The 27,277-nt window shown below is 36.4% G+C and overlaps 3 protein-coding genes across 3 annotated transcripts; 1 reads left to right on the top strand and 2 right to left on the bottom strand.

Moving 5' to 3' along the window:
- The first annotated feature begins 129 nt into the window (after positions 1–129).
- Positions 130–27,006, top strand: LOC149475842 (UDP-glucosyltransferase 2-like). The gene is made up of 10 exons (XM_089712867.1): positions 130–383; positions 882–1,028; positions 1,421–1,508; positions 2,559–2,730; positions 3,506–3,700; positions 5,024–5,243; positions 22,270–22,489; positions 23,474–23,693; positions 26,107–26,210; positions 26,762–27,006. Exons 2-10 carry the CDS (start codon positions 888–890, stop codon positions 26,929–26,931), a joined length of 1,530 nt encoding a protein of 509 aa, XP_089568993.1. The 5' UTR covers positions 130–383; positions 882–887; the 3' UTR covers positions 26,932–27,006.
- LOC149475843 (UDP-glucosyltransferase 2-like) lies at positions 5,812–10,633 on the bottom strand. Its single transcript, XM_089713116.1, has 4 exons — positions 9,411–10,633; positions 7,888–8,101; positions 6,788–7,007; positions 5,812–6,103 (listed from the first exon to the last, which is right to left on the bottom strand). The coding sequence occupies exons 1-4, from the start codon at positions 9,966–9,968 to the stop codon at positions 5,818–5,820; spliced, it is 1,278 nt and encodes a 425-aa protein (XP_089569242.1). The 5' UTR covers positions 9,969–10,633; the 3' UTR covers positions 5,812–5,817.
- LOC149475844 (UDP-glycosyltransferase UGT5-like) lies at positions 12,661–18,658 on the bottom strand. Its single transcript, XM_089712570.1, has 4 exons — positions 17,800–18,658; positions 14,851–15,070; positions 14,067–14,286; positions 12,661–13,153 (listed from the first exon to the last, which is right to left on the bottom strand). The coding sequence occupies exons 1-4, from the start codon at positions 18,607–18,609 to the stop codon at positions 12,883–12,885; spliced, it is 1,521 nt and encodes a 506-aa protein (XP_089568696.1). The 5' UTR covers positions 18,610–18,658; the 3' UTR covers positions 12,661–12,882.
- Positions 27,007–27,277: the final 271 nt, after the last annotated feature.

Here is a 27,277-nt window from a genome sequence, read left to right on the forward strand (position 1 = left end):
ACGCGTGGCTGACGCTACGTTGCCGCCTCGCACGCTGAACGCATAACGCGCGGCTGACGCTACGTTGCCGCCCCGCACGCCGAACACATAACGCGCGGCTGACGCAGGACGCTACGTTGCCGCCCCGCCACACAGTACTGCTTCAAGACATCGTGGTAGGCAGGCAGTTTCTACTATAATACTTCGATTTGCGTAGGAATGACTCGTCAAATTTATTTGAATTAAGTACTTATCAAAATGATGAGAGATAATTTTGGATCTACTAGACGGGTGTATGATAAAAAATATGGAAACAGACAAGGTCTTTATTTTTGAGGAAGATACGAAATGAAATTGTTGTATTCAGTGATAAGTTTAATAAGTTAGTGCTTGTAATAATTGAGGTAAGTACATTTTTTTTTTCTAATAAAATAAACTGTGGATTTACTTAATTTTTAATTGTTAATTTTAATTAATTCAAGAATTTGTTATAAACTCAGATTCCAACCTTTATATTTACTACACTTCTATAAGAAGCGGTTTTTAATTGTTCAACAAGCTGTGCCCCGCGGTTTCACCCGCATTGCTCCGCTCTTGTTGGTCTTAGCGTGATTATATATTCTAGCCTATAACCTTCCTCGATAAATGGGAAATCTAACACCGGAAGAATTTTTCAAATCGGACCAGCGAGCGAGTTAGCGCGTTCAAACAAACAAACTCTTCAGCTTTATAATATTAGCACAGTATTAATATTGTAATACTGTGATATTAGTATAGATTTCTAAGTACATATTATTACAATTCAAAACCGCTTCTAAAAATAAGTCTAGTTGACGATATAAATGTTTGCATTCGAGTATAAACCCAATCCAAAAAATAGGCTGATGGTGATGTTCTTCCAGTTCACAATGAAGATTCTTCTCCTCACCATTTTGACGATAGGATCAGCTCTAGGGTACAATATTCTTTGCATCCAAAAGGGCCCAACGAAGAGTCATTACCATCTTCTAAAAGGAATGGTACAGCCGTTGTTGAAATCTGGCCATCAGGTAAGATTATTAACACGTTTTTAAGCTATTGCATAGCTTCTATCGCGGGCCTTGAGCGCAGGGACCGAATCCAGAAATTCCGTAACGAAAAAACCTCATGCTCCCCACTCCGACGGGCGCGGAGGTGTGGCTTGAAGGCATAGCATGCTATAGCTTTACCGCGGCAGTCCCCGAGTGCCACACGTCTTTTTTTCATTAACTTCGCCTGTATGTTTGTATGTAACGGACTCCTTTATACTCGATTACGATCCAGTTTTAAAGGAGAGATTTAATTCAAATTTTGTACACATAAAAAGGTTCGGTGACAATACAATAATAATTTCATGAGTTTGAGCGTGTTCGGTTTTTTTTAGTTTTTTTTTTTAACTACATAAATTATTTTTCTATTCCAGGTGACATTCATCACTGCATTTCCCGAATCCAAACCCACTGCGAATCTCACCTATATTGATGTCAGCTCTACAATCAAATTGTTAGAAGGTAAATATAAAATAATATAATTTTATATTTAGGGCAGATTTTTCAATTCTTGGTTAAAACTTATTCGTCGAATAATGTATAAGTTTTAGGGCCGATTTTTCAATGCTTGGATAAAACTTATTCGTCGAATAATGTATAAAACTAACATTTTAAAAACGTATTCTAATTGCTCGTATTTGACAGTTTACGTGACATTTTAATATTATCGTGTAATACTTTATTGGACGGATAAGTTTTATCCAAGCATTGAAAAATCGGCCCTTAAAAACGTATTCTAATTGCCCGTATTTGACAGTTTACGTGACATTTAATATTATCGTGTAATACTTTATTGGATGGATAAGTTTTATCCAAGCATTGAAAAATCGGCCCTTAAGTAACTAGCTGTGCCCCACGGTTTTGCAATTGCCCCCTCATTGCTCCGCTCCTATTGGTCTTAGCGCGAGGATAAATTTTGACGCAACCTGTAAGAAATGTTCAATCACAATTTGAAGTAAATCCGTGCAGAAATTTTTGAGTTTAGCACGAGATTGGATATAACTACATACAAAAAAACTTCTAAAAACTATATTTTTGGCTTCCATATCGATTTTAGATCACGTACATACAGTTTTGATTGTTCCACGATTTTTCATTTTAGTATAACCGTCTCAATCAATCTATAATATACATAACATATCTTATATATAATAAATTCTCGTGTCACAATGTTAGTCTGCATACTCCTCCGAAACGGGTGGACCGATTCTCATGAAATTTTCTGTGCATATCGGGTAAGTCTGAGAATCGGCCAACATCTATTTTTCATATGTACCACGGGCGAAGCCGGGGCGGGCCGCTAGTATGTATATAGATTGATTGAGACGGTTGTTAAATCATCTCAATAGATGGCGTGGTATCCCTTAGACACATAAAACCGAAATAGTAGAAAAATTCGATTGCTCTGACAGGATAACGGGTTGTTCGTAATTTAGTAATTTCATAACCAAATATATAAAATTATCAACCTCCTCCTTTTTAGAAGTTGGTTAATACTCCATTTTATTTCAGATATACTCAGTAACAATGCAAACCCTGCAGATATGAGTATTGCCAATGTAATGAATTTCGGAAGGATTTTAACGGAAAGAATAGCTGAGATACCAGCTGTTAAAGATATTATGGTGAAGGGTAAATTTGACGCAGTTGTTACCGAGTTCTTTTTCTCTGATCTTGATTCTGGGTGAGAAGTTATTAGCTTTAAAACTGGCTACTCACCTACCTGCTGTAGGCGCAATTTTGGAATTGCAGCCTTAATTGGCTCCTTAATTGTGATGTGTATAGGGAAGTAGGGGCAATTTAGAGAACAACTGAAATTGCTCCGACCGCCGACCAACCGAGATTATTCCAATATTGCCCCTGCGGCAGGTACGTGAGTATCCGGTCTTAAATGTTTGAGTTTACTAGGTACAATAAAATAATGTCTCTTCCTTCTGTCTGTCTATGCTTAGCGTATTCATAAACTACCTACGTAACAGATTTTAATGCATTTTTTTTATAGATTAAGTGGTTCAAGAGGAAGGTTTATTTATTAGTAATATTAAAGATAGTACTGTCAACAGTTACAGCAGGCATGGAAACAGACAGGCAGATGTCATGACCTACCAGTAATACATAAAGTTCTGAAAAAAATGTGAACTATGTACTTCCACTTGTCGTTTTTGTTTGATAGGGATAAATATAAATAACTAGCTGACCCGATAGACGTTGTCCTGCGTTCTCTTTTTTTGTTTTAAGAGCAAGTTTCTGAAAATTTCCTTTCATAAGAGCCATCTCCTGACAACAACGAATACATAAACAAATACTGAATTCGATCGATCGATCGAATTCAGTATTTGTTTCGTTTCGATCCAACCTGTTGCCATGATCAAAGGAAATAGGGATTCATATTTGTATGATATAGATATGTCGTATAAGAATAAGTCACGTTAAAAGTCTTTTCTGTACAAATATTTTAGATTCGCCGCAGTACTCCAAGTACCCTGGATTCTCCTGTGCAGTATTATCATGGACCCACATCTGGAACACATGGTGGACACCGTCAGATCTGTTCCCGTGGTTCCACTACCACTCAGCCTGTTACCCATGCCCATGAACACTTGGGAGAGGATGCAGAACCTATTTGGGCACTTGTTCATGAGTTATACTACGTGGTAAGTTATGAAGTTGGATTTAAATGTTTGATCATTCAGCTATAAGTTCTGTGTTAAAATTGGTTAAGATACGATCGGCCGTTGGTATCAGATCAGCAGGGTGAGACGAATGTCAGAGAATAGAATAACGCTAAGGAATAGAAACTGCTATCGCCAAATTATTGACAAGAGCTCATGACATTTTAGTAATGGTTCGGTCACACTACCAATGACGACGACGACAACGACCAAAATTCCCATCCAGACAAAATTCGTTCAAAATAAAATATTAAAATTTCCCGTCATATTTGTACTCGGAATAAAAAAAAAATATTAATCAAGATCAATTAATAAAAAATAGGTGTTTTGCGATTTTCGCCGAGACGGTAAGCTAATCATATAATTACCTGGGACCAAAATTGTAGATCATAAAAATAATATCTATAAAAAACTTCTAAATCATTTTTTTCTTCATTATTCGCAAAAAAAAATCCAATCACCAGAACGACAGGAAATTTTAATATTTTATTTTTAAGTGTGTTTTTTACAATTTTGTTAAATTGCGACTGGATGAAAATTTTGTTTGTAGTCGTCTTCGTCGTTGGTAGGGTGAACAAATCCTTAGCGAACTATCGTAGCGGATTCTATTCCTTTGCGTTTTGACGTTTGTCTCGGCGCTCAGGCGTAATAGAGTAACTAATAATATCCAGTTTCATAAACCTTTGCGTTCATGAAATTGTTTTAAAAATGAATACACGTTAACTTGAAAATGAAATTTTTTCAGGAATGAACTAAAAAAAATCCTTTAAGTAAATGAAATTAGTACGCTTACGCTTTTATCCGGCAACCAAATGAATTTAACCATTTCTTTTCTACACTTATAATTTATTAACTTGTTACCAATTATTAATATTGTGTGAACGCGGTAAACTTGGATTTCTACTTGATCCATATAATATAGCCTATATAATATGTACGAGCAGTGGTGGCTCAGTGGTGAGACCTCGGACTTCGAATCGATAAGTCCGGGGTTCGAGACCGGGCGAGCGCGCAGGAAATAAATTGATTTTTCAATTTATCTGCGCATGTTGTAACATCACCACTGCTCGAACGGTGAAGGAAAACATCGTGAGGAAACCGACATGTCGAAGAATCAAAAGTTCGACGATATGTGTCATCCGCCAACCCGCACCTGGCCAGCGTGGTGGATTATGGCCTGTACCCTCATAGGAGGCCCGTGTCCCAGCAGTGGGAACATATATGGGCTGATGATGAATATGTACTACGGGAAAACCCGAGGCAGACCGCAAAAAAATGAGATTATAACCACTTAATTACTTTCAGGAGAAGCTTCCCAATCCAAGAAGAGTCATATAACAGACTCTTCAGTCCGCTAGCCAAAGCCCGAGGCAATACCCTACCTTCATTTGAAGAAGCCTACACCAATGTATCCATATTATTCGTAAATTCACATCCCACCTTCGTACCGGTGAAGAGTCTACCACCAAATGTGATTGATATTGCTGGATACCATATTGGAACTACAATACCACCATTGCCAAAGGTAAGTTTATTAATTACCTTTGTTTGATATATAGGAAATTTGGTGATATCGGAAATACATTTTTGTGTGAATGATTTATGAAAAACTAGCTTTCCACCCGCGGCATCGCCCGCGCAGTCAAAGAAAAACCCGCATAGTTCCCGTTCCCGTGGGATTTCCGGGATAAAACCTATCCTATGTCCTTTCTCGGGTATCAAAATATCTCTATACCAAATTTCATGCAAATTAGTTCAGTAGTTAAGGCGTGATTGAGTAACAGACAGACAGACAGAGTTACTTTCGCATTTATAATATTAGTATGGATGATGCGCGTATGTTCCGAGCACACGTGTCAGAAGTGAAACTTCTTTGGCAAGATTCAAGATACCAAAATCGTCGCCTTTCTCCATGACGTTAGGGTATTGCCATGACGCGACCATGAAATTTTATTCTCAACGCGCCTAAAAAAAGTTTCAATTCAAAAATAACGCATGTTTATATTACGATTCAGTGGTACCTTTTTCTTATTTTGATTAAGAATTTATAAACTATGTTAATATATAGGTAGGCTCCTGATAAGAAAAAACACAAATATTCACTCAAGTTTAATTTTCCCAAAAATATTCAAATACTTCAACAATTTAAAGCAAAAAGACACTAAAATCATTACCGTCACAAATATTGCCACACTGACAGCTACCATAGACAATACAAACGTCATTTCATAATAATCTGTGAGGCTCATTTCGAAGGCGGGAGTTTTTAAATGTTTCGCGCCTTTATTACGTATGACGTATTCGGTCCACCACACGGCGCGTTCAAGTGACGTTTGTGGCTGATCGTGAATGGTGGCTTTATATTTTTTAACGTTTTCACGGTAGCTGAAAAAAAAATTAAGTGTTTTATTATTATTATTGTATGGACCATCTTCACAATGGGCAGCGTTGGATGAGTAGAGACAATCACGATAGTGTAGAGGATCTTAATGTCTATGATCAGCTGTAGATGTTTATATTCATAATCGCCGTAAAGACGGCAAACATTGACGATTATTTGTTGGGCAAACGCTGCCTATTGTAAAGAATGCCCATTTAAGCATGAGTAAGAAAGTAAGGTGTTTACTTATTTGCTTTCTTAACTTTGTTACATAAATAATGCTAACTATTCAAAACAAATGCTTCAGTTGACTGACCGGTTGGCTTGGTTGGTAGTGGCCCTGCCTTCCAAGCTAGAGGTCGTGGGTTCGATTCCCACCCGGGGCAAATATTTGTGTGATGAACATAGATATTTGCTCTGTATCTGGGTGTTAAGTATAATAATCTATAAACGTATTTAATTAAAAATTATATACATATGTGTGTTTATCATAACACAAGCGAAAGCTTAGTATGGGATCAGATTGTGCCGTGTGTGAAAATTGTCCTGAAATATTTATTATTTATTTTATTTATTTAGTTATAAGTGATGTAACTAATACCGAGGTTTTTATGTCATAAATTTTTATATCCTTAATTGTAACAAACTTCTTATTCCTTTTATATCATAAAGAAATATTAATATCTCACCTCTTATTAGACAGCACCTCTTCAATCGCTTTTCTGAAATCATCTCTACTAATAGTCTTTATGTTACACATTGCACCCAACTTCAGTTCTACAATTTTATGAGCATTGTAGAATTGGTCCCATAGTATTGGTATCGCTAGCATTGGTACTTCTGCTTCTACAGCTTCGTCGATTGATTGCAGACCAGCTTGAGTTATGAACAGTTTTATGTTTGGATGTCCTGGAAGATTTAATTGTGTCAGAGCTTTGAAAGAAAGAAGCCAATATTTCCAACACACAACAATCTATACTAATATTATAAAGCTAAAAAGTTTGTTTGTTTGTTTGAACGCGCTAATGTGGGGAACTACTGGTCCGATTTCAAAAATTCTTTCGGTGTTAGATAGCCCATTTATCGAGGAAGGTTATAGGTTATATATCATCGCGCTACGACCAACAGGGGTAGAGCCACGGGGGTGAAACCGCGTGGAGCAGCTAGTAGCATTATAAATTAATAGCTTTCCGCTTGCGGTTTCGCCCGCGTTTTCAAAGAAAAACCAGCATAGTTCCCGTAACCGTGGGATATCCGGGATAAAACCTATCCATTGTGTTAATCCAAGTTAGCCGTTAATGCGAGCGGCGCCGAGCGAAACGGATAAATTGAAAGCACCATAGATTCTTTAAAAACGAGTTAATCAACCGCTTTCTTATCTAGACATATTCTTTTTATTTGACGTAGGTTTTCGCGACTCTAAACACATATTTACTGTAAATGGGTAGCAGCTGTTATCTTAATTGTTAGTAAATGTTATAAAATATAATTATATTAGTACCTATTTACGTGTTAGTTTAACGTCATTTAGCAAGAATAGCGTATTGTAATGATGACTTGATAATTATTCTAATTTTTTAATGTCATCTAAATATATTTTAGAGATTTTGGCTTTGGTCTTAGCGTGATGATATAAAGCTTCCTCGATAAATAGGCTACCTAACACCGAAAGAATTTTTGAAAACGGACCAGTAGTTACCGAGATTAGCGCGTTCAAACAAAAAAAAAAACAAACAAATTTTTCAGCTTTATAATATTATCATATTAGTATAGATTAATTGAAACTTACTAAGTAAATCGGCTTGTGGATACCATTTTCTCACAACAATATTGTGGGCTACGTCTATATTAGTGTCCCATTTGAAGAATATTGTATATGGCAATGTAGACAGGACATCCAGGAATATTTGTAACTTCTTCTGGTCGAATAGAGATGGCCGTATTGTACTCCCGAAGCTCATGAATATGGAATTGGGAGATTTATCAAGCAGAGTTTGTAGATCCTGAAATATATACATAAACATGAATTGATTTTATTTTAGTATACAAATAATAATCCTGGAATAACAGAGTTACGATATTACTATAACGAAGTAAATTAACCTACTGGATGCTCACTACATAAGGGGCCATCCATTAATCACGTGATGTTTTTTTTGGCATTTTTACCCCCCCCCCCCTCCCCCTTGGTGATACGTGGTGAGGTTTAAGACTACCCCTCCCCCCTCTCCCCTATATCACGTGTATTTTTTCGTACCTGCAAAGAATCTATTTTTTATTTATAAAAAAATCTGGTATAAGTATCATCTAATTTTATTATAGAAAATTAAAGACGTTAACGATAAACGTTCAGAGGTAGACAGAAAGGTTGCAGTTTGTTTTTGACTGACATAAAAATAATGAAAGAAATGCGAAAAAGTTTGTTTGTACTAGTACATGAACATTATTTAATGTACAATATTTTCGGACCACGGATTAGCAAGACTATCTTCAACGCGAGTAACTGGATAAGCATCTTATTAACTAAAGATAAATACATGTAACGCCGCTTTTCGGTTGAGTATCGCGCGCTTGCCGAAAAAATAAGTACACGTGATACTTCACTTTACCCCCCCTCCCCCTGATGATATTTCGTGATTTTTTATGGACCCCTCCCCCCCTTTCAAGCCTCACGTGATTAATGGACAGCCCCTAAGGAATCTATATATATATAACTCAAAGGTGACTGATAGGTATAGTGATCTATCAACGCACAACACAAACCACTGGACGGATCGGGTTGAAATTTGGCATGCAGGTAGATGTGAGGACGTATGCATCCGCTAAGAAAGGATTTCCCGAAATTCTTGCGGGAACGGGGAAAAACGGGGATGCACGTACAAAATCGTAGGCGGAAGCTATATAAAAAAAGAATCACCAACTGTATTGCTAAGTGTAAAACTTGAGAACGTCTCGACCAATTCAACTATTTTTTTTTTCACTTTTTGATAAGGCCCAAGAAAGGTTCTTATGGAGAGAAAGCACGAAAAAGGAGCAATAAGGCAGAGCAACGTCTGCTGGTGCAGTTTTATAATAATACTAATTGCTCAATTACTTATCATTATTGCTAAATCATACATCGTTAGAAGCGCGTACGTATATCTCACGTTATAATATTTTGGCTTGGGTATGCGTAAACACATTCTCCATAACCTGGCTCTCTTTGCTATGTTATATTTTTACGCTACTCTTTTGGTACAATTTAAAATGGATCGCAATTACTTTAGTTTGTAACTTTATTTCTTTTAATATAAAATGTCTATAAGTACTTACATCTGGAAGTTGTTTCGGCGGTTGTAAATGAAGACCACCCAAATGTACTACATTAGGTGGTACCGGTCGATTGGTATCCCACAAATGATGCATATTTATAAAGATCATATCAACGTTCTGGCGCAATTCTAATGAGCTTGGAAAATCAGGCCCCAAATGTTTCCTGACCAGTTTGTCATCTATCAATTCACCCTGCCGCGTAATTTCAAACATTCTGTATCTATCGAAGAGTATCCAGGCCTTATCTAGTATAGATAAATCAGTAAACTTGTCGCCAACAGCCGTGGGGTATATAAATGGGTGATCCAGACCTCCTGCTCTGTGGAAAGTATCAAAGAAACCGCCCAAAGAGCTGATCTGTATGAACGGAGCTTTGTAAATGTGAGAGAATATCAACGTCATTCTTGCGCACATTTCGCCTAAGATTATATCGTACTGTTCGTTCTTCTTGAGGAAATCCTTCAATTCATTCTCGAATAAGCCTTCGAAGATCTTGTGTAACGTAAATAGACTTACTTTATGTTGTACGGTCGCTTCGTCTTTCGCCTTTCTTACCATTGTGCCGAGATCTTTGTTCACTATTTTGCTTATCGTGTTGCCAATGTTGATCTCTGTTAGGTTCTGTATCGTGGTATTAGGGTAGGCAGGGAAGGGGGTGATGACTGTGACGTCATGGCCTCGTCTAACTAGTTCCAAAGTAAGAGCGCGGAAGACAAATTGGTGGCTATGGCAGGGTGCAGGGAATACACCCAAAATCTTCGCACCGTCACAAAGGACAGGTGCTTATATGAACACGTAAAACAACATTGTTAATGTGGAATGTATAATTAGGTATTTATATGTCGTTTAATTGTATCGTAATGTTATTATTTGAATTTGCATATGAATAATTTAAGGGGTGCGATATACGGACGGTTTGTAAACGCTTTAAGCGTTATAGTATTTTCTGGTGACTAGGTACTACTTTTAAGCACCTAATTGTTTGTGAATACTTTCAAAATATTATGTAATATTATATTATGTTGACTATGAAGGTTGTTTTACTAATTACATATTTAATTCCGAAATGGTGACTGCAAGTACGAAGAGCAAGGGATAAGCAACCCTCGTTGCTATGGTTACGCTATAAAACCAAGCAAGTGTGAGTCGGATTAAAAGGTTTCCTATCTCATAATATAAGTGGTAGTAGTTAGGCCAATTAATTATCCGACCTCTTCCATTCTTCTACGAACAATTTATTTTTGTTTTCTTGTTCCATTTACTGTTGTTGTAAATTTTAACACACTGTTAACTTTAAATCTAATATTTGTACTAAAAATCTTTTGTTTCCTTATAATAAGTAGACAAATAGATTCACAGTAGAAAATTGATATTACTGATAAAATCTCGTGTGTAAATTGAGATTGCAAGTCACTATGACCAAGCTAACATCGCATATTGTTTTTTGTTTGTCAACTGTATTGAGACAATGGCAATTCCTTTGAATTTTTCAACACTTCAAAGATATTTCCGATCATTTGTTAAGAAAAAGAACAGCATCCGTATCAGACAGATGTTATTTTATTTTGTAATAAACATATGTGCGTGTTAATTTTTTCTTGTGTCTCGCTCTTACATTTCAATATATTCTTGGTAGTCATTCTTGGGAAAAAAACAACGAAAAAGTTTTAAAATTTGCGTACAAGTTAAGTTATGACTTTTTAGTCCAGTTTTAAACAAGATTTATTTAAGTTTTGGAACGAAGTTCCATGCCGCGCGTTGCGAAAGAGGGTTAGACGGAATTAAGACCAAAAATTGCAACGACACTTTTTGCTAGTTGTAAGCCGTGCGGCCGCGGCGCGCCGTATTTCGTATTTCGCGCGTATTTCTCTGTCTATCTCTCTCTCTCTCTCTCTCATAGAAAGCAATCCAGTCGTTTTAGTAACTTCGTTCCACCTCATTTTTTATAAGATGATTAATGTGAAAAAACACGCTGTGTAAAAATTATTAAGGATACAAATAACAAAGTTCAGTTACACTGATAACGGTTAATTGTAATTAAGTCAATATCCCGATAATTATATTTGAATAAACGTGACAAAATTTATTCAATATTAAATGTCATTCAGACGATAAATTAGATAAACCCTTCGTACTTAAATAACAGAACTTATTATCTAGTAGGTAAACGTATTTTTATATTTCGTCAAAGTATTTGTGAGAAAACTCCTCTTAATCAATTCTCTATCATCACTACATCTTCTTTCTTATATATAAAAATGAATCGCAAAATGTGTTGGTAAGCGCATAACTCGAGAACGGCTGAACCGATTTCGATAATTCTTTTTTTATTATATTCCTTGAAGTACGAGGATGGTTTTTACGTAGAGAAAACGTAAATATGTACCACGGGCGAAGCCGGGGCGGACCGCTAGTAGTCTATAATACTAATATTATAAAGAAGAAAGGTTTGTATGTATGTATGGTTTTCACGCATAAACTACTGGACTGATTTTGATGAAATTTGGCACAGGTAATCTTTAGACCCTGAGAAAGAACATAGGCTACCTTTTATTGCGGAAAATGTACCACGGGCGAAGCCGGGGCGGACCGCTAGTATAAAATAAAGTCGCTTTCTCTGTCCCTATGTCACTTTCACTATTAGATAGACTCTTTATCGAGGAAGGTTATAGGTTATGCAGGGTGTAATCGTTAAAGTGTGCACAGGCGATTATTCCGTAACTATTACAGATATCAAAAAACTTTAAACTGATATTGAAAGTACTATACCTAATGAGTAAAATGACAATAATAACTTTTTAAAAATAAAACGAGAAATATCCAAAAATGTTACATGAAACGCTCCCATTTTTACTATTACTAGTAATAAGGAGGTATGCAATTGTCCCCAGAGGATATTATAATATAGAATTTTTGGTACCTTGCATTAAGTTTATTGAAGTGAAACTTCTTTATCGGGGTTGGATAAAAATTGCGCGCGTGACATTTTTCCGTTACGCGCCATCTTTTTCTTATCCCTACCACGCGTGATTCGACGTAGATATTTCGGTAAAGTTGCATATATTATTTTTTGACAAATAAGTTCATAAAGAAGTTTCACTTCTTACGTGTGTACCTACACTAGTACACGCAATTTTTGTTATGTATTTATTTAGTAGTTATAGGGCTTGTTAGGAACAATCTAACAGAATTTGATCAGAATAGTAGGTACTTAATAAAATAATAGAATATGAACATATAGAAAACGAAGTATTGTGTGAATATTTATCATACCTTTATCTATCGCAAATTAATTTAATTACAGTCGTTTAGTAGGTACTAAAAACCATGAAAGAAGAGATATAAAAATTATTTGGAGAATTCAGTTTAATTAAAAAATGTTTTACATAAAGGCATGTAACTAATAACAAAAACACTGTTTACGACAAAAAAGAGACTAAATAAAAAACAAAACTTTTTTAAAATTATATAATTATTCTACCTTAGTTTTCCTTTTAAATATTGATAACACTATCACACACAGCTTATAAATTAAACCTAAAACGAGTGTACAAACTAAAATTACAGATAATATAAGTTTAATTTCATAATAGTCTTTCGCTGACATGTCGAAGGCGGGAGATCTTAAATGTTTCGCGCCTTTGTGACGTATGACGTATTCCGTCCACCATACGGCGCGTTCTAGTGCGGTCTGTGGTTGGTCGTTGATGACAGTTCGTAGGTTGTCTATGTTCTCTTTGTATCTGTAATAAAAAAGCAAAATAAGTTTGGAGTGTTGAAAAAGGATGAAAATATGTACGAGAACCGATCATAGTGGTTTTGGAGAGCGAACTGCGAAGAATTCCTTATAGGTATTATGAATAGGTCATAGGTGTGAAGTTAGCACGACAAGACAGAGTGAAGGGGCTTGATTAAAAGCTATTGGAGTTTACCTAAAAGGATTAACACTTTTGCGATAGTGGCGCCATCCTTATTTGATAAATTTTAGCGAACACTTGTAGTTGTATACGTAGTATATTATTATTAGTCTGTGCTTGTAGATAGAATGTACATGTTACTCGACTAAGCGGTTTTTTTTAGTTAAACTTCATGCTCAAGACAGAAAAATTATACATATAGAGTATTATAGATAAGAATAATACCATAGAATGAAATTAATATCTTCAATTATATTTACCGTCTATCCTTTAGCACAGTATCTATAGCCGCTCTAAAGCTGTCCTCTGTGACGTCACGAATGTTACACATGACACCGATGCCCAGTTCTACAATCTTGTCCACATTTATCTACTAGTCCCACAGTATTCCATCCCTATTAGAATATAGATTGATTGCATTTACCTTCTATTCTTAAGAACAGTCTGAACAGTATATAGGTAGAGCCCTCCTCTGTGACGTCACGTATGTTGCACATGACACCAATTCCCAGCTCCACAATCTTGTCCACATTGAGCTACAGCTGGTCCTACATTTACTTTCTACCCTTAAGAATGGTATTTATAGCTCCTCTAAAGCTGTCCTCTGTGACGTCATCATGTCCACATTGAGCAGAGGCTCAATGTGGACATGATACGATACTATGGGACTAGAGAGTCCCATAGTATCGTATCCCTATTAGTATACATTGAATATCTTCAATAAAATTATACTATTTACCTTCTGTCCTTTAGCACAGTATCTATAGCCGCTCTAAAGCTGTCCTCTGTGACGTCACGAATGTTACACATGACACCGATGCCCAGTTCTACAATCTTGTCCACGTTCAACCACTGGTCCCATAGTATGGGCACGCCCACTAGTGGGACGCCAGCGTCGATAGCTTCGTCGGTTGATTGGAGACCGCCTTGCGTGATAAATAACTTGATGGAGGGGTGTTCTGGAACATTTTCGAGGACTTTCAGATGATTTAGAGGTTGTTTTGATACGATTTGTATTTTTAAGCAGTCTAGTTCTTGTGGAGTTTTACGATTTTGTTGGCCAGTTACTTTCAATAAAGAAAAGGCATATACAACATAATAAAAACTACATTGTTTAATTGTTTGTGTTTGTCAACAACTTGACTTTACTACACTGCTTGTAGAAAAGTATTGATGATAAGAGAGGATATAATAAATAATATTTTTATTAAAATCAAAAGTTTTAAGTGTTTTCACAAAGTATTATTCAGATTTTATTCAGTAACCAATTTATAATTCATAATTTATAATTTACCTGCAGTGTTAGCAAGCATGTTATCAATATATTTTTATTTATTGTCTTCAAACCTCAGAAGCACATAGAACATGAGCCTTGCATTTCAACCGACTCCAAAAAAGGGGAGGAATTCTTAATTCGACTTAATCTTGCTTTTATCTCAGAACTTTCGACTTTCGTAATTTTATCCTCCCAAGGGACTTTAGAAGTACAGGTACATTAAAAATATATATCTTCAAATACTCACTAAGAAGATCGCGTTGAGGAAACCATTTTCCCACTACCACATTTTCCGGTACATTGTCCACATCGGCATCCCATTTTAAGAACACAGTATATGGCAGTTTGGAGACCACTCGCAGGAACATATTTAACTTCGCCATGTTGAACATTGAGGAGCTGATTGTGCTGCCAAAGCTCATGTATATAGCGCCGTTTTTAGCGGCGTCGAGCTTGGCTTTTAAATCCTGGTAATAAATAAATAAAATTACACAAAATCGGTCAAACGTGTGTCGAACTCGCGTTATTATGGGAAACGTTAGATACAAACTGGTGACACGCAGGACAGACAGACAGAAGGACAGCAAAGTCTTAGTAATAGGGTCCCGTTTTACCCCTTTGAGTACAGAACCTTAATACCTTATTTCAACGAAAAACACAATGTATACAGAATCTATGATAATAACAGCAGGTTCAGCAAAAGCTGACCACTCAAATGCAGTACGCTGATTTTCAGCCAGAGATATAATGGAGGTGATGACTTTAAATAAATTGGTTAAAACTTTACTGTCTTACCACAAAAAACTTTAGACAGGGTTTATCGTTAAGCGCGGGTTCTCTTAATCTGGTTTTGTGATATTTCACATAGACAATTATTAAAGTGACAGATCCCTGGTTTAAAGTTAGACTGTGTTTAAATAGTTGTGTGGTAATACCATTAAAGTTTTACTAACTAGACGCTTGCTCTAGTTTCGCTCAAGTTGACCTATGATAAAAAGATATAAGGTGACCTAATGGTAAAGAAAAATATAAGTAGGTATGTTTTACTAATGGTAAAATTACTTCTAAAAATTGATATTTTGTTATGTTCATTGATTAATGTTTTTCAATTAAATCGTAATAAAACAAATTAATCTAATCTCTCCTCTTCATAATATTAGCACAGACAATACAATATTCGTTAATTATTATCGAACTAGCTTCCGCCCACGACTTTGTAAGTGCATCCCCGTTTTTCCCCGTTCCCGCAAGAATTTCGGGAAATCCTTTCTTAGCTATGCCTACGTCCTAACATCTACCTGTATGCCAAATTTCAGCCCGATACGTCCAGTGGTTTGGGCTGTGCGTTGATAGATCACTATATCAGTCACCTTTGAGTTTTATACATATAGATTTCACTATTTACTCTTGTCGATGACCCACTGCACGTATCACGATGAAACACACATTCTACACAACATTTGACCCACATTATCATTGTGATACGGGAACAACGATATATTCAGCCAAGCGACACAAGGAGAGAACATATTAATATCATACTAATAGGCCCTCTTCACAATGGGCAGCGCTGGGCATTACTTAGCATAAACCAACATCTCTAAGGGCGATTAAAAACAATATCATTGTGGAGGAAGGAAGAACATCATGGGTGGACAGGAGTTGTGAACTGACAGGGGTCACCACTGTGGAGGAAGGAAGGTGGTATTCTTCCATCGAAAAAAGGGAGGATCCTCGACCAGTATACTCGACGGATCGGCCGTTAAGACCCCGATGAATGATGTCCGAAAGTTATATGTAATATGCTCTGTAGCAAAAACATTTCGTTTGGGCGATTCAGAGCGAATAAATGTCTAAATGTCTATGATCGGCCGTCATTGTAGATGTTTATTTAATCGCCGTAATGACAAACATCGACGATCATTTGTTGGGCCAACGCTGCCCATTGTGAAAAGTGCTCAGCATATTATAAACGCGAAAGTTTGTAAGTACCTATGGATGGATGGATGTATATGTAGATGTGAATACCGTCACGTCATGGAGAAAGGCGATTTTTTTCGTCACTGCCCTATTCTTTATTTTATTACTACACTAGCTGCGCTTCGTGGTTCCACTCGCGTGGCTCCGCTCATGTTAGTCTTAGCGTAATGATATGATATAGCCTTCCTCGATAAATGGGCTACCGGCTAACTAACACCAAAAGAATTTTTCAAATCGGACGAGTAGTTCCTGAGATTAGCTTTATGATATTAGTATAGATACACGTGAAAACGATTCAAACAGATAATGATAATTTACTAATTAAGTAATATACTAATTAAGTACATAATTCTATTTAATTAGTTTTATTATTATTTTTAATCATTATTATTCAAGTTTACAATAAATTACAACAAAACCATATCAAAATGAGTGCAGTAATCAGTCTGTCAACATTATTATATAGTATCTAACGTTAATTACGTAATACCGTAATAAAGAGAGTCAATGAATTGTAATATACAAGCTTTCCGTCCGCGGCTTCGCCCGTGTTTTCAAAGGAAAACCCGCATAGTTCCCCTTCCCGTGAGGTTACTGGGATAAAACCTATCCTATGTTTTAGTCCAAGTTACCCTCTATATGTGTGCTAAATTTCATTGTAATCGGTTCAGTAGTATTTGCGTGAAAGAGTAACAAACATACTTACACATTCACATACATCCATCTTCACAAACTTTCGCATTTATAATATTGTATATTACACTTACATAAACTTTCGCATTTATATATTATGTTCGCATATATAAACGTGACTGTTTTAGATTTAGAAAATACTAAATATTTTCATTCACTTTTTGATAAAAATGCGAATGGCGCTTATGATTTTTAGTTTCGAGCACGTTGATTCCATACTAAACGCGGACCCCCTCACCGCTTACCTCAGGCCCGAATAGCTTATTAGAATTTTCGCTGACCGCCTAACTAAACCTTCCTCTTTAATAACTCTATCTATTAAAAAAACCGCATCAAAATTCGTTGCGTAGTTTTAAAGATTTAAGCATACAAAGGGTTAAGGGACATAGGGACAGAGAAAGCGACTTTGTTTTATTACTATGCAGTGATTAGACGATTATGACATGACAGTATTACAATGACACGACCTTGTACTCTCAACGCGCCCAAAGAAGTTCACTTCAAAAATATTATATTTTCTTACCTTAGGAAGTTCCTTTACTTTTCTCAAATGTAGGCCTCCTAAATAAACGACATTAGGCGGTACAGGTCTGTTAGAGTCCCAAATCGGATACACATTTAGAAAAACCATATCAACATTTTGTTTCAAGTCCTTCAAACTGGGAAAATCAGATCCCAAATGTTTCTTCAGCAAATCATCTTCTGGCTTTTCGCAGTCCTCATAAACTTTTACTACATCGTAAAGTCCTACTACTTCGTGTATTTTATCAACATAAGTTAGATTCTTGAATTTTTCGCGTATAGCCAACGGGTATAACAGGGGGTGTGTGGCAGCTCCCACCATCTCAAAAGTATCAAACACTCCACCGAAGGAACTCACTTGAATAACTGGCGCTTTGAATATATGGCCGAACATGAGGTTCAACCGAACACAAGCCTCTACTAACACTATATCAAACTTTTCCTTGCTATTTACGAAGTCTTTTAAATCATTCCCCAATATTCTATCAAACGTTTTGTATATTGCTCTAAACGCGACTTTCTGCTGTGACACCATATCGTCTGCGTCTTTCAATTCATCTTTTAGAGCGGCAAATTTAATATCTTCAATGCTAGCTTGTATTGAGATCTGCTTCAAGTTCTGTACACTTTCTTGCATGGGATGCGGTGTAATAAAAGTGACTTCGTGTCCCCGTCGCGCCAATTCTTCAACGAACGGTCGAAACACTATTTGGTGACTGTACACTGGTGCAGGGAATACACATAAAATCTTAGCTGATTTACACACGGTTGTAGTTAAAGCTAAACACGTGACGTACAGTAGTACACGCATGTTGACCGTCTGTGTGAAAGTCGAGTGAACTACTGTTTTTTAGACTCGTTGTTTATATGTAGTTAACATTGAGATAATGAAGTTTGTACTGCGTCCCGAATGATAAATGATACCTAATTAATAGATTCTTTGAATACTGACGTGATAGTTTTTTAAAGAACTTTAAAACAAGAGATTTGTTATTTTATAGTTAAAAGGTTTGTGACGCAAATAGGCGAGTTTTATAAATAGATGTGTACCGCTAGGTGAGGTTAAAAGTTATGTCCGCTTAAAAGAACTTGTAACACATACAAAAGCTAATGCAATGCATAATATATATTATGTAATTTATAATACACTAGCCGTGCCGCGCGGTTTCACCCGCATTGCTCCGCTCTTTTTAGTCCTAACGAGAACGTGATGATAACCTATAACCTTCCTAGATAAATGGGCTATCTAACACCGAAAGAATTTTTCAAATTAGACCAGTAGTGGTCCGGGAGCCAGCAGCAGATTTTATGACCAAGTTCCTCTCAAGCGGTAATTAGTAAAATGCATCAAATTATAGTATTATGAAGCCTCGTGAACGTCAGCTGGAGCTCGGTTGGGGGGAAGAGCGGTTGTAGCCTCCCGTATCAGCTGACGGTTTTTCCACCAAGATACAGCCAGCTGACATATATATTTATCCACAGTTAGATACATATAAGCTATCATCAGGTAAATTTTTGTTTGAGAGGAAATAACGGAAAATAAATTTTTCTTTAAATTTAACTTTCATGTTCGAGACACCAGCTGACGTATAATACACCATGTTGTAACCAGCTGACTATTTTTTTTCGTTGAGATATTGGGTTAGCTACAATTTGACAAATTTTTAGCTGAGAGGAAATGAATGAATGAATGTATTTTTTTTCCTATGTGCGTGGGAGGCTACAACCGCTCACCCCCCCAACCGAGCGCCAGCTGACGTTCACGAGGCTTTATAATACTATACTCTCATGCGTCTGACGAATTATCTCTTGAGAGGAAATAGTTAACCAAATTTGCACCTGGCTCCCTAACCATAGTAGGATAATACATAATATTAGTAGGGTATTTATTGTAGGTGTTTTGTTTATTTGCATGACAGCATTTAGTTATAATTACTTTTAAAAGCGCTATTTTTAGCTTCATCTAATTAATGTAACTATGTTAAGGACACGGCCACTGGCCTTGATTTAGACCCACTTTAAACGGACAGATTTAATTCAAACTTTGTAAACTTATCAAGGTTCGATGACAGCATATTATTTTATGAGCCAGAATTCTAACCTTTGTTAACTTCTTTAATACTAGCTTCCGCCCGCGGCTTCGCCCGCGTGGTGTTTTGATAAAAGGTAGCCTATGTTCTTTCTCACGGTCTAAAGATTGTCTGTGCCAAATTTCATCAAAATCGGATACTTTCGCATTTATAATATTAGTAGGGATAGGTAATATTTTCAAGAAATCATATTCAAATAAGTTCAGCCGTTTGGGGATACGATTACACAAGCAGACACATACTTTATCATGATAAAAATTTACATCTGTTTGTGTTCACTTTTATAACCAACTAGCAAACCCGGCGAACTCCGTTTCGCCACCAGAGACACCTTTTCTTTGCTATAAACCTCACGGAGCCCGAGACCTTTCCAACGAATGCAAAACCGTGGAAATCGGTTCGTGCGTTCTGGAGTTATAGCGTCAGGAAGGAAAACTCGACTTATTTTTATATACTTAGTAGAAAGATAATACTATTATCAAAAATGAAATAAAGTGCCGTTAAATATTATAAGTAGGTATACTTATAAAGTTATAGGTCAACTAGCAATGCCCTGCTGGTTAGGGAGCCAGGTGCAAATTTGGTTAACTATTTCCTCTCAAGAGATAATTCGTCAGACGCATGAGAGTATAGTATTATAAAGCCTCGTGAACGTCAGCTGGCGCTCGGTTGGGGGGTGAGCGGTTGTAGCCTCCCACGCACATAGGAAAAAAAATACATTCATTCATTCATTTCCTCTCAGATAAAAATTTGTCAAATTGTAGCTAACCCAATATCTCAACGAAAAAAAATAGTCAGCTGGTTACAACATGGTGTATTATACGTCAGCTGGTGTCTCGAACATGAAAGTTAAATTTAAAGAAAAATTTATTTTCCGTTATTTCCTCTCAAACAAAAATTTACCTGATGATAGCTTATATATGTAACTGTGGATAAATATATATGTCAGCTGGCTGTATCTTGGTGGAAAAACCGTCAGCTGATACGGGAGGCTACAACCGCTCTTCCCCCCAACCGAGCTCCAGCTGACGTTCACGAGGCTTCATAATACTATACTTTGATGCATTTTACTAATTACCGCTTGAGAGGAACTTGGTCATAAAATCTGCTGCTGGCTCCCGGACCATGCGGTTTTACCCGCATAGCGATAGTGATGTCGTGACAGTGAAAAGTCTACTATAGGTCGGACTATAGGTTTAATTTTTAATCACATGAAAATCACCTTTACCCCGTCCCGCACTACGGCCTGCTCATTGTATTGAACAGTATACCTACTATTTTCTGTAGATTGACACTTTTAAAAATTCGTTAGGTATATCTTTTGAATGGAATATCCAATTTTTTTCATTTAAAAAGTATTTTGCTGGTATTGAAACAGTCTATAAAAATGTTGTGTGGTTTTATGAAACCACGGTAAAAGTGAAACTGTTCGAACGGTTCCGAACACTGCTTTGTGTAGCGCATGTCGCGTGTCGGTCGGCTGCCGAGTAGGTATACCTACACGGCAGCCGCGATACACGCGACATGCGCTACACAGACCAAAAAGTTTGAGACGATGTAATAAAAGTTTCACTTTAATAAAACATCATTTAATGGGATAAGGATTAATATAATATGTGTATGGGTAACATGGTTTGATTACTGTCGGCACTTCTATTTACTTTGAAAACGAAAAAAAGTTGTTGTAGTAACATAACTACTGAAGATGGACATATGGTATCGCGGACTTTCTTGTAGATATTGATATAATACCGTAGAACATTTTTTTGTTCTATCTTCAATTTAACCATACTGTCCCTAACATAGGGACAGAGAAAGCGACTTTGTTTTATACTACCTATGTAGTGATGATCATGTCGTAATTAGTAAGTATGTAGGTATTTATTAATACATTACATAGTTTACTTTGCTGTTTTGTGTGATATCAATAACTAGCTGTGCCCTGCGGTTTTACCCGCGTGGCTCCGCTCCTGTTGGTCTTAGCGTGATGATATTATTTATGTAGTCTATAGCCTTCCTCGATGAATGGGCTATCTAACACCGAAAGAATTTTTCAAATGGGACCAGTAGTTCCTGAGATTAGCGCGTTCAAACAAACAAACAACAAACAAACTCTTCAGCTTTATAATATTAGTATAGATAAGGATGTACTGCGTACATAGCAACAGACAGATATCGAAAAACGTCTTTGTTTTATACGTCTCGGTTTATTCAGCTCATATTGTTCTTAGCGTGATGATATTAAGCCTATAGGCTTCCTCGATAAATGGTCTATCCTTCATTTTTCTGATATTAACGTATTCAACGAAACTAACAAACTTTTCAGCCTTATAATATTGGTAGGTACAGCTATGTAGTGATTAAAAAATTCTTCCTTCCAGGACCTACAAGACCTCCTGGATTCTTCCACTCAAGGCTTTATCTACTTCAGCATGGGCTCCGTAGTCAAGTCTTCTCAAGTCAACGAGAAGACCAGGAAAGACCTAATAGAACTATTCGGCAGTTTAAAGCAGACAGTTCTTTGGAAATTCGACGAGGATATTAAAGGGTTGCCAAAGAACGTCCAAATACGAAATTGGTTGCCGCAGTCTAGTATACTTGGTGAGATGGAGTAGTTTCTAACTCGCTATTATCAGCTTCACCTGTATGTGTGTATCCGACTCCTTTAGATTTTGAACCACTCTAAACGCACAGATTTAGTTTAGACTTATCAAGGATCGGTGATACAATTTTAACAAACCATTTTTTATCTCGCTTTTATTAGCTTGGAAACGACTCCTTTAGACTCGATTTTAACCCGCTATAAACACAGATTTAGTTTAAATAATTTCATGTAGTAAACCATATTCGCGTCTAATGGCATACTTACTATTAGGTTTTATGTTACATGCTTATAATATTATGTCGAAGGCACAGAACAATAAGCCAAAAATATTTTACTGTTTGTAAGGCACACATATCTTTACGAAATAACCAGACTAAATTTGATAAACTGTATCACTAGATCTAAAGCAACATAATAAAACTATAGTATGTTTAAATTTCTAATCGTGTAATACGACGAGTAATATAAACCTTCATAAGCAAAACAAATACGATACTAATATGGTATTTCCGTCATGCGAATGTCTGTTTAAATGCGTTGTTTCGCACTATATATTATCTATAGGTATTAGCAATGATATTATATAAGTAAAAAGACTTAGAAAAAGGTAACCAACATAATATACGCGCTTCAAAAGATTAGATGTCAAAGTGAGATGGCATGTTTCAACTGTAATGAGTGAAAATGAGCCAAGAAAAATGAGCCAATTATGTATTAACCATATTTTTTTTTGTCCTAGTTCTAGTTCTTTGTTCCGTGGAATTTTTTCAGGTCCCTGACTTTATTTTAACCAACATCCAAAGAGAATTTGACATTTATTCATTATTTTACAATTTAGAAACTCCTTTTTGAGATCTTTTAAAAAATACAACGTAACGCCGTACCGCGGCAAAATCTAAAAACGCTCGTTCGAAGCCCGCCTCATGATTGAATCTTCCTTATTTATAATGCTACCAAAGTAAAAATCCCCCTTTTTTCAGCGCACCCCAACATAAAAGTCTTCATAACCCATGGTGGGTTGCTCAGTGTTATAGAATCCCTAGAATATGGGGTGCCGTTACTAGCTATACCTGTGTTCGGAGACCAGCCGGGCAATGTGCAACGCAGTGTGGCCGCTGGTCACGCTCTGAAGGTGGACTTCTCTCCAGATATGACTCCAGCATTGAAGACGGCGTTGGACGAAATGTTGACCAATGATAAGTATGTAGTTCTTTGTCAATCCAATCCTATTCTACTAATATTATAAATGCCAAAGTTTGTGAGGGTGTGTATGTGTGTGTTTGTTACTCTTTCACGCAAATACTACTGAACCGACTACAATGAAATTAAGCACACATATAGAGGGTAACTTGTATTTACACATAGGATAGGTTTTATCCCGGAAATCCCACGGGAACGGGAAAAATGCGGGTTTTTCTTTGAAAACGCGGGCGAAGCCGCGGGCGGAAAGCTAGTGTCTCATAATATATATAGAGGTAGTGTAAGGAGTGACAGTTTAAAGGCAGGATTTTTTAGACAAGCAGTTTAGAAAATCTACGCCGCACAATAGAAAGAACTCCGCCAAAATCTTAAACAGGAATGTCGGAATAAAGAAAAAGGCACTATATTTATATGCGCTAGACAAGGCACATAATATTATAGGTTTCTGCTGAAATAATTCGTACAAATTGGTTTCCAATATAGTCATTTATTTGTATTGAAAAAACTAGCGGTCCGCCCCGGCTTCGCCCGTGGAATATATTTACGTTTTCTCTACATAAGAACCATCCTCGTACTTCAAGGAATATAATAAAAAAAGAATTATCGAAATCGGTCCACCCGTTCACGCGTGATGCCGTGACCAAGGAAAACGGGCTTCATTTTTATACATAACTAGCGGTCCGCCCCGGCTTCGCCCGTGGTACATATTTACGTTTTCTCTACATAAAAATCATCCTCGTACTTCAAGGAATATAATAAAAAAATAATTATCGAAATCAGTTCAGCCGTTCTCGAGGTATGCGCTTACCAACACATTTTGCGATTCATTTTTATATACAGGGTGTAATCGTTAAGTGTGCACAGGCGATTTTTCCGTAAGTATCACAGATAACAAAAAACTTTAAACTGATATCGAAAGTACTTAACCTAATGAGTAAAATGGCGGTAATAAATTTTTAAAAATAAATCGAGATATATCAAAAAAATTATCTTTAAACCCTCCCATACATTGAGTATGAAATATGAATATCCCATATACCTACATTTAATATGAAAGATTTTAGCTTTCTTTTTCTTTTTTTGGTTTTCTGCTTTAATTACTTCGCAAATTTGAAGTGAAATTTTCCACGTTTTTCCGGACATTTTCACGCATTTTCCGGATATTTTCCGGGAATTTTCCAGGCATTTTCCGGACATTTCCTTGACATAGCCTGTAAATGTCTGGAAAATCCCCGGGAAATGCTCTGAAAATCCCCGGAAAATGTCTGGAAAATCCCCGGGAAATGCCAGGGAAATGTCCGGAAAATGTCTGGAAAACATCCGGAAAATCCCTGGGAAATGCTCGGAAAATCCCCGGAAAAGCCTGGGAAATTCCCGGAAAATAACCGGAAAATGTCTGGTAAATGCTCGGAAAATGCCTGGTAAATGCTCGGAAAATGCGTGGAAATTTCCGGAAAAACCGTGGAAAATCCCTGGAAAATGCCTGGAAAATATCCGGAAAATGTGTGAAAATGTCCGGAAAATAACCGGGAAATGCTCGGAAAACCCCCGGGAAATGCTCGGAAAATCCCCGGGAAATGCTCGGAAAACCCCCGGAAAATGCTCGGAAAATCCCCGGAAAAGCCTGGGAAATTCCCGGAAAATGCCTGGGAAATGCTCGGAAATGCGTGGAAATTTCCGGAAAAACCGTGGAAAATCCCTGGAAAATGCCTGGAAAATATCCGGAAAATGCGTGAAAATGTCCGGAAAATATCCGGGAAATGCTCGGAAAATCCCCGGGAAATTCCCGGAAAATGTCTGGAAAATCCCGGAAAATAACCGGAAAATGCCAGGGAAATGTCTGGAAAATATCCGGAAAACGCGTGGAAATGTCCGGAAAAAGCGTGGAAAATGCCTGGAAAATGCCCCGAAAATGCTCGGAAAATCCCCGGAAAATATCCGTAAAATGCGTGAAAATGTCCGGAAAATTGTGGAAAATGTCACTTCAAATTTGCGAAGTAATTAAAGCAGAAAACCAAAAAAGAAAAAGAAAGCTAAAATCTTTCATATTAAATGTATATGGGATATTCATATTTCATACTTAATGTATGTGAGGGTTTAAACTTTAAAGATAATTTTTTTGATATTTCTCGATTTATTTTTAAAAATTTATTACGGCCATTTTACTCATTAGGTTATATATGTACTTTCGATATCAGTTTAAAGTTTTTTGTTATCTGTAATACTTACGGAAAAATCGCCTGTGCACACTTAACGATTACACCCTGTATAAGAATTGTAATCACTGTGTTATAATAAAAAAATTATGAAAATTATTGAGAGGTGGTCAAGGACATCCGGATGGAACGAATTTCCTTTCTCTATGAGAGTGAGAGATAGATATGAGATATATATAGATTTTTTCGTTTTTCAGATATTACAAAAAGGCGAAATTCCTCTCAAACGTGTTTTTGAAACGGCCGACACATCCATCAGAGCTGATAACGTATTACATCGAAATAGCCATTGAGAGTAAAGGTAAGCACAATTAATTGGTGAAAACAGAATTAAAATCGGTGCAGTATTTTTTGAAAATACATTTATTTTTTGAGGTTTCGACGAACAGACTGAAAGGCAGACGCGACGGACCCGCGGCTCCGCATGCATTGACAAAGGAAAACTAGTATAGTACCCGTTCTCATGGGTTTTCTGGGATAAATGTTATGCCATTTTTTTGGTCTTCAAACTATCCTTGTACCAAATTTCATCGTAATCGGTTCAGTAGTTAAGGCGTGAAGAAGAGACAGGTAAACAGAGGGAAAGACGGAATAGTTTCACATTTATACTATTACTTAGGATTTGGATAACTACTATCAAACTAATTTAAAGACTTGTACCACGCTTTCAAAGCTTCACCTGTATGTTTGTATGTAACCGACTCCTTTAGACTCCATTTTGACCTACTTTAAACGGATAGATTTAATTCAAACTTTGTACACTTATCAAGGATCGGTAACAATACAATAATTGTATAAGATTAAAGCGTAATTTTATTATTTAACTATATCAATTATTTTATATTGTTCTAGGTGCCTACCATCTTCGTTCGCCCGTCAAACTATACAAGTGGTACGAATTATGGATGCTGGATATAGCCTTAGTTATTTTAATTATTTTATACATAGTTTACTTTGTAATTAAGACGATTATCAAGTTCCTGAAACAAAAACTTAGTTCTAGTAAGAAGAAAACTCAGTAATTGTACTTGGATAGATATATTTAGTACCTAAATATGTACGAAGTGATAATAATTGTAATAAAATAATATATAAAATATATATAGTGTATTTTTTTTGGTTTCCTTTTATATATTTTTCGATAAAAATGAAAATCTGACTTTAATTCCTTATGTGTATGTTATTGTTTTACGCCTTACATAAAATTATAGCAAATCAACTAGGAGTGATTATTTGTTACAATTTAAGCATAGGCGACTATTAAACATAAATATACGTACTACGACAAAATTGCCGGGACATCTACTCTTCTCTATTTAATAATTGAGAGAAAAGTATGAGTCAAAATCTGTAGTTACATTGAAGATA

This window comes from Colias philodice, chromosome 29 (assembly GCF_061535455.1).
Source record: "Colias philodice isolate Cphi_HAF_F1 chromosome 29, ilColPhil1 Martin Lab GWU primary, whole genome shotgun sequence".
In the NCBI taxonomy this organism is placed as follows: Eukaryota; Metazoa; Arthropoda; class Insecta; order Lepidoptera; family Pieridae; genus Colias; species Colias philodice.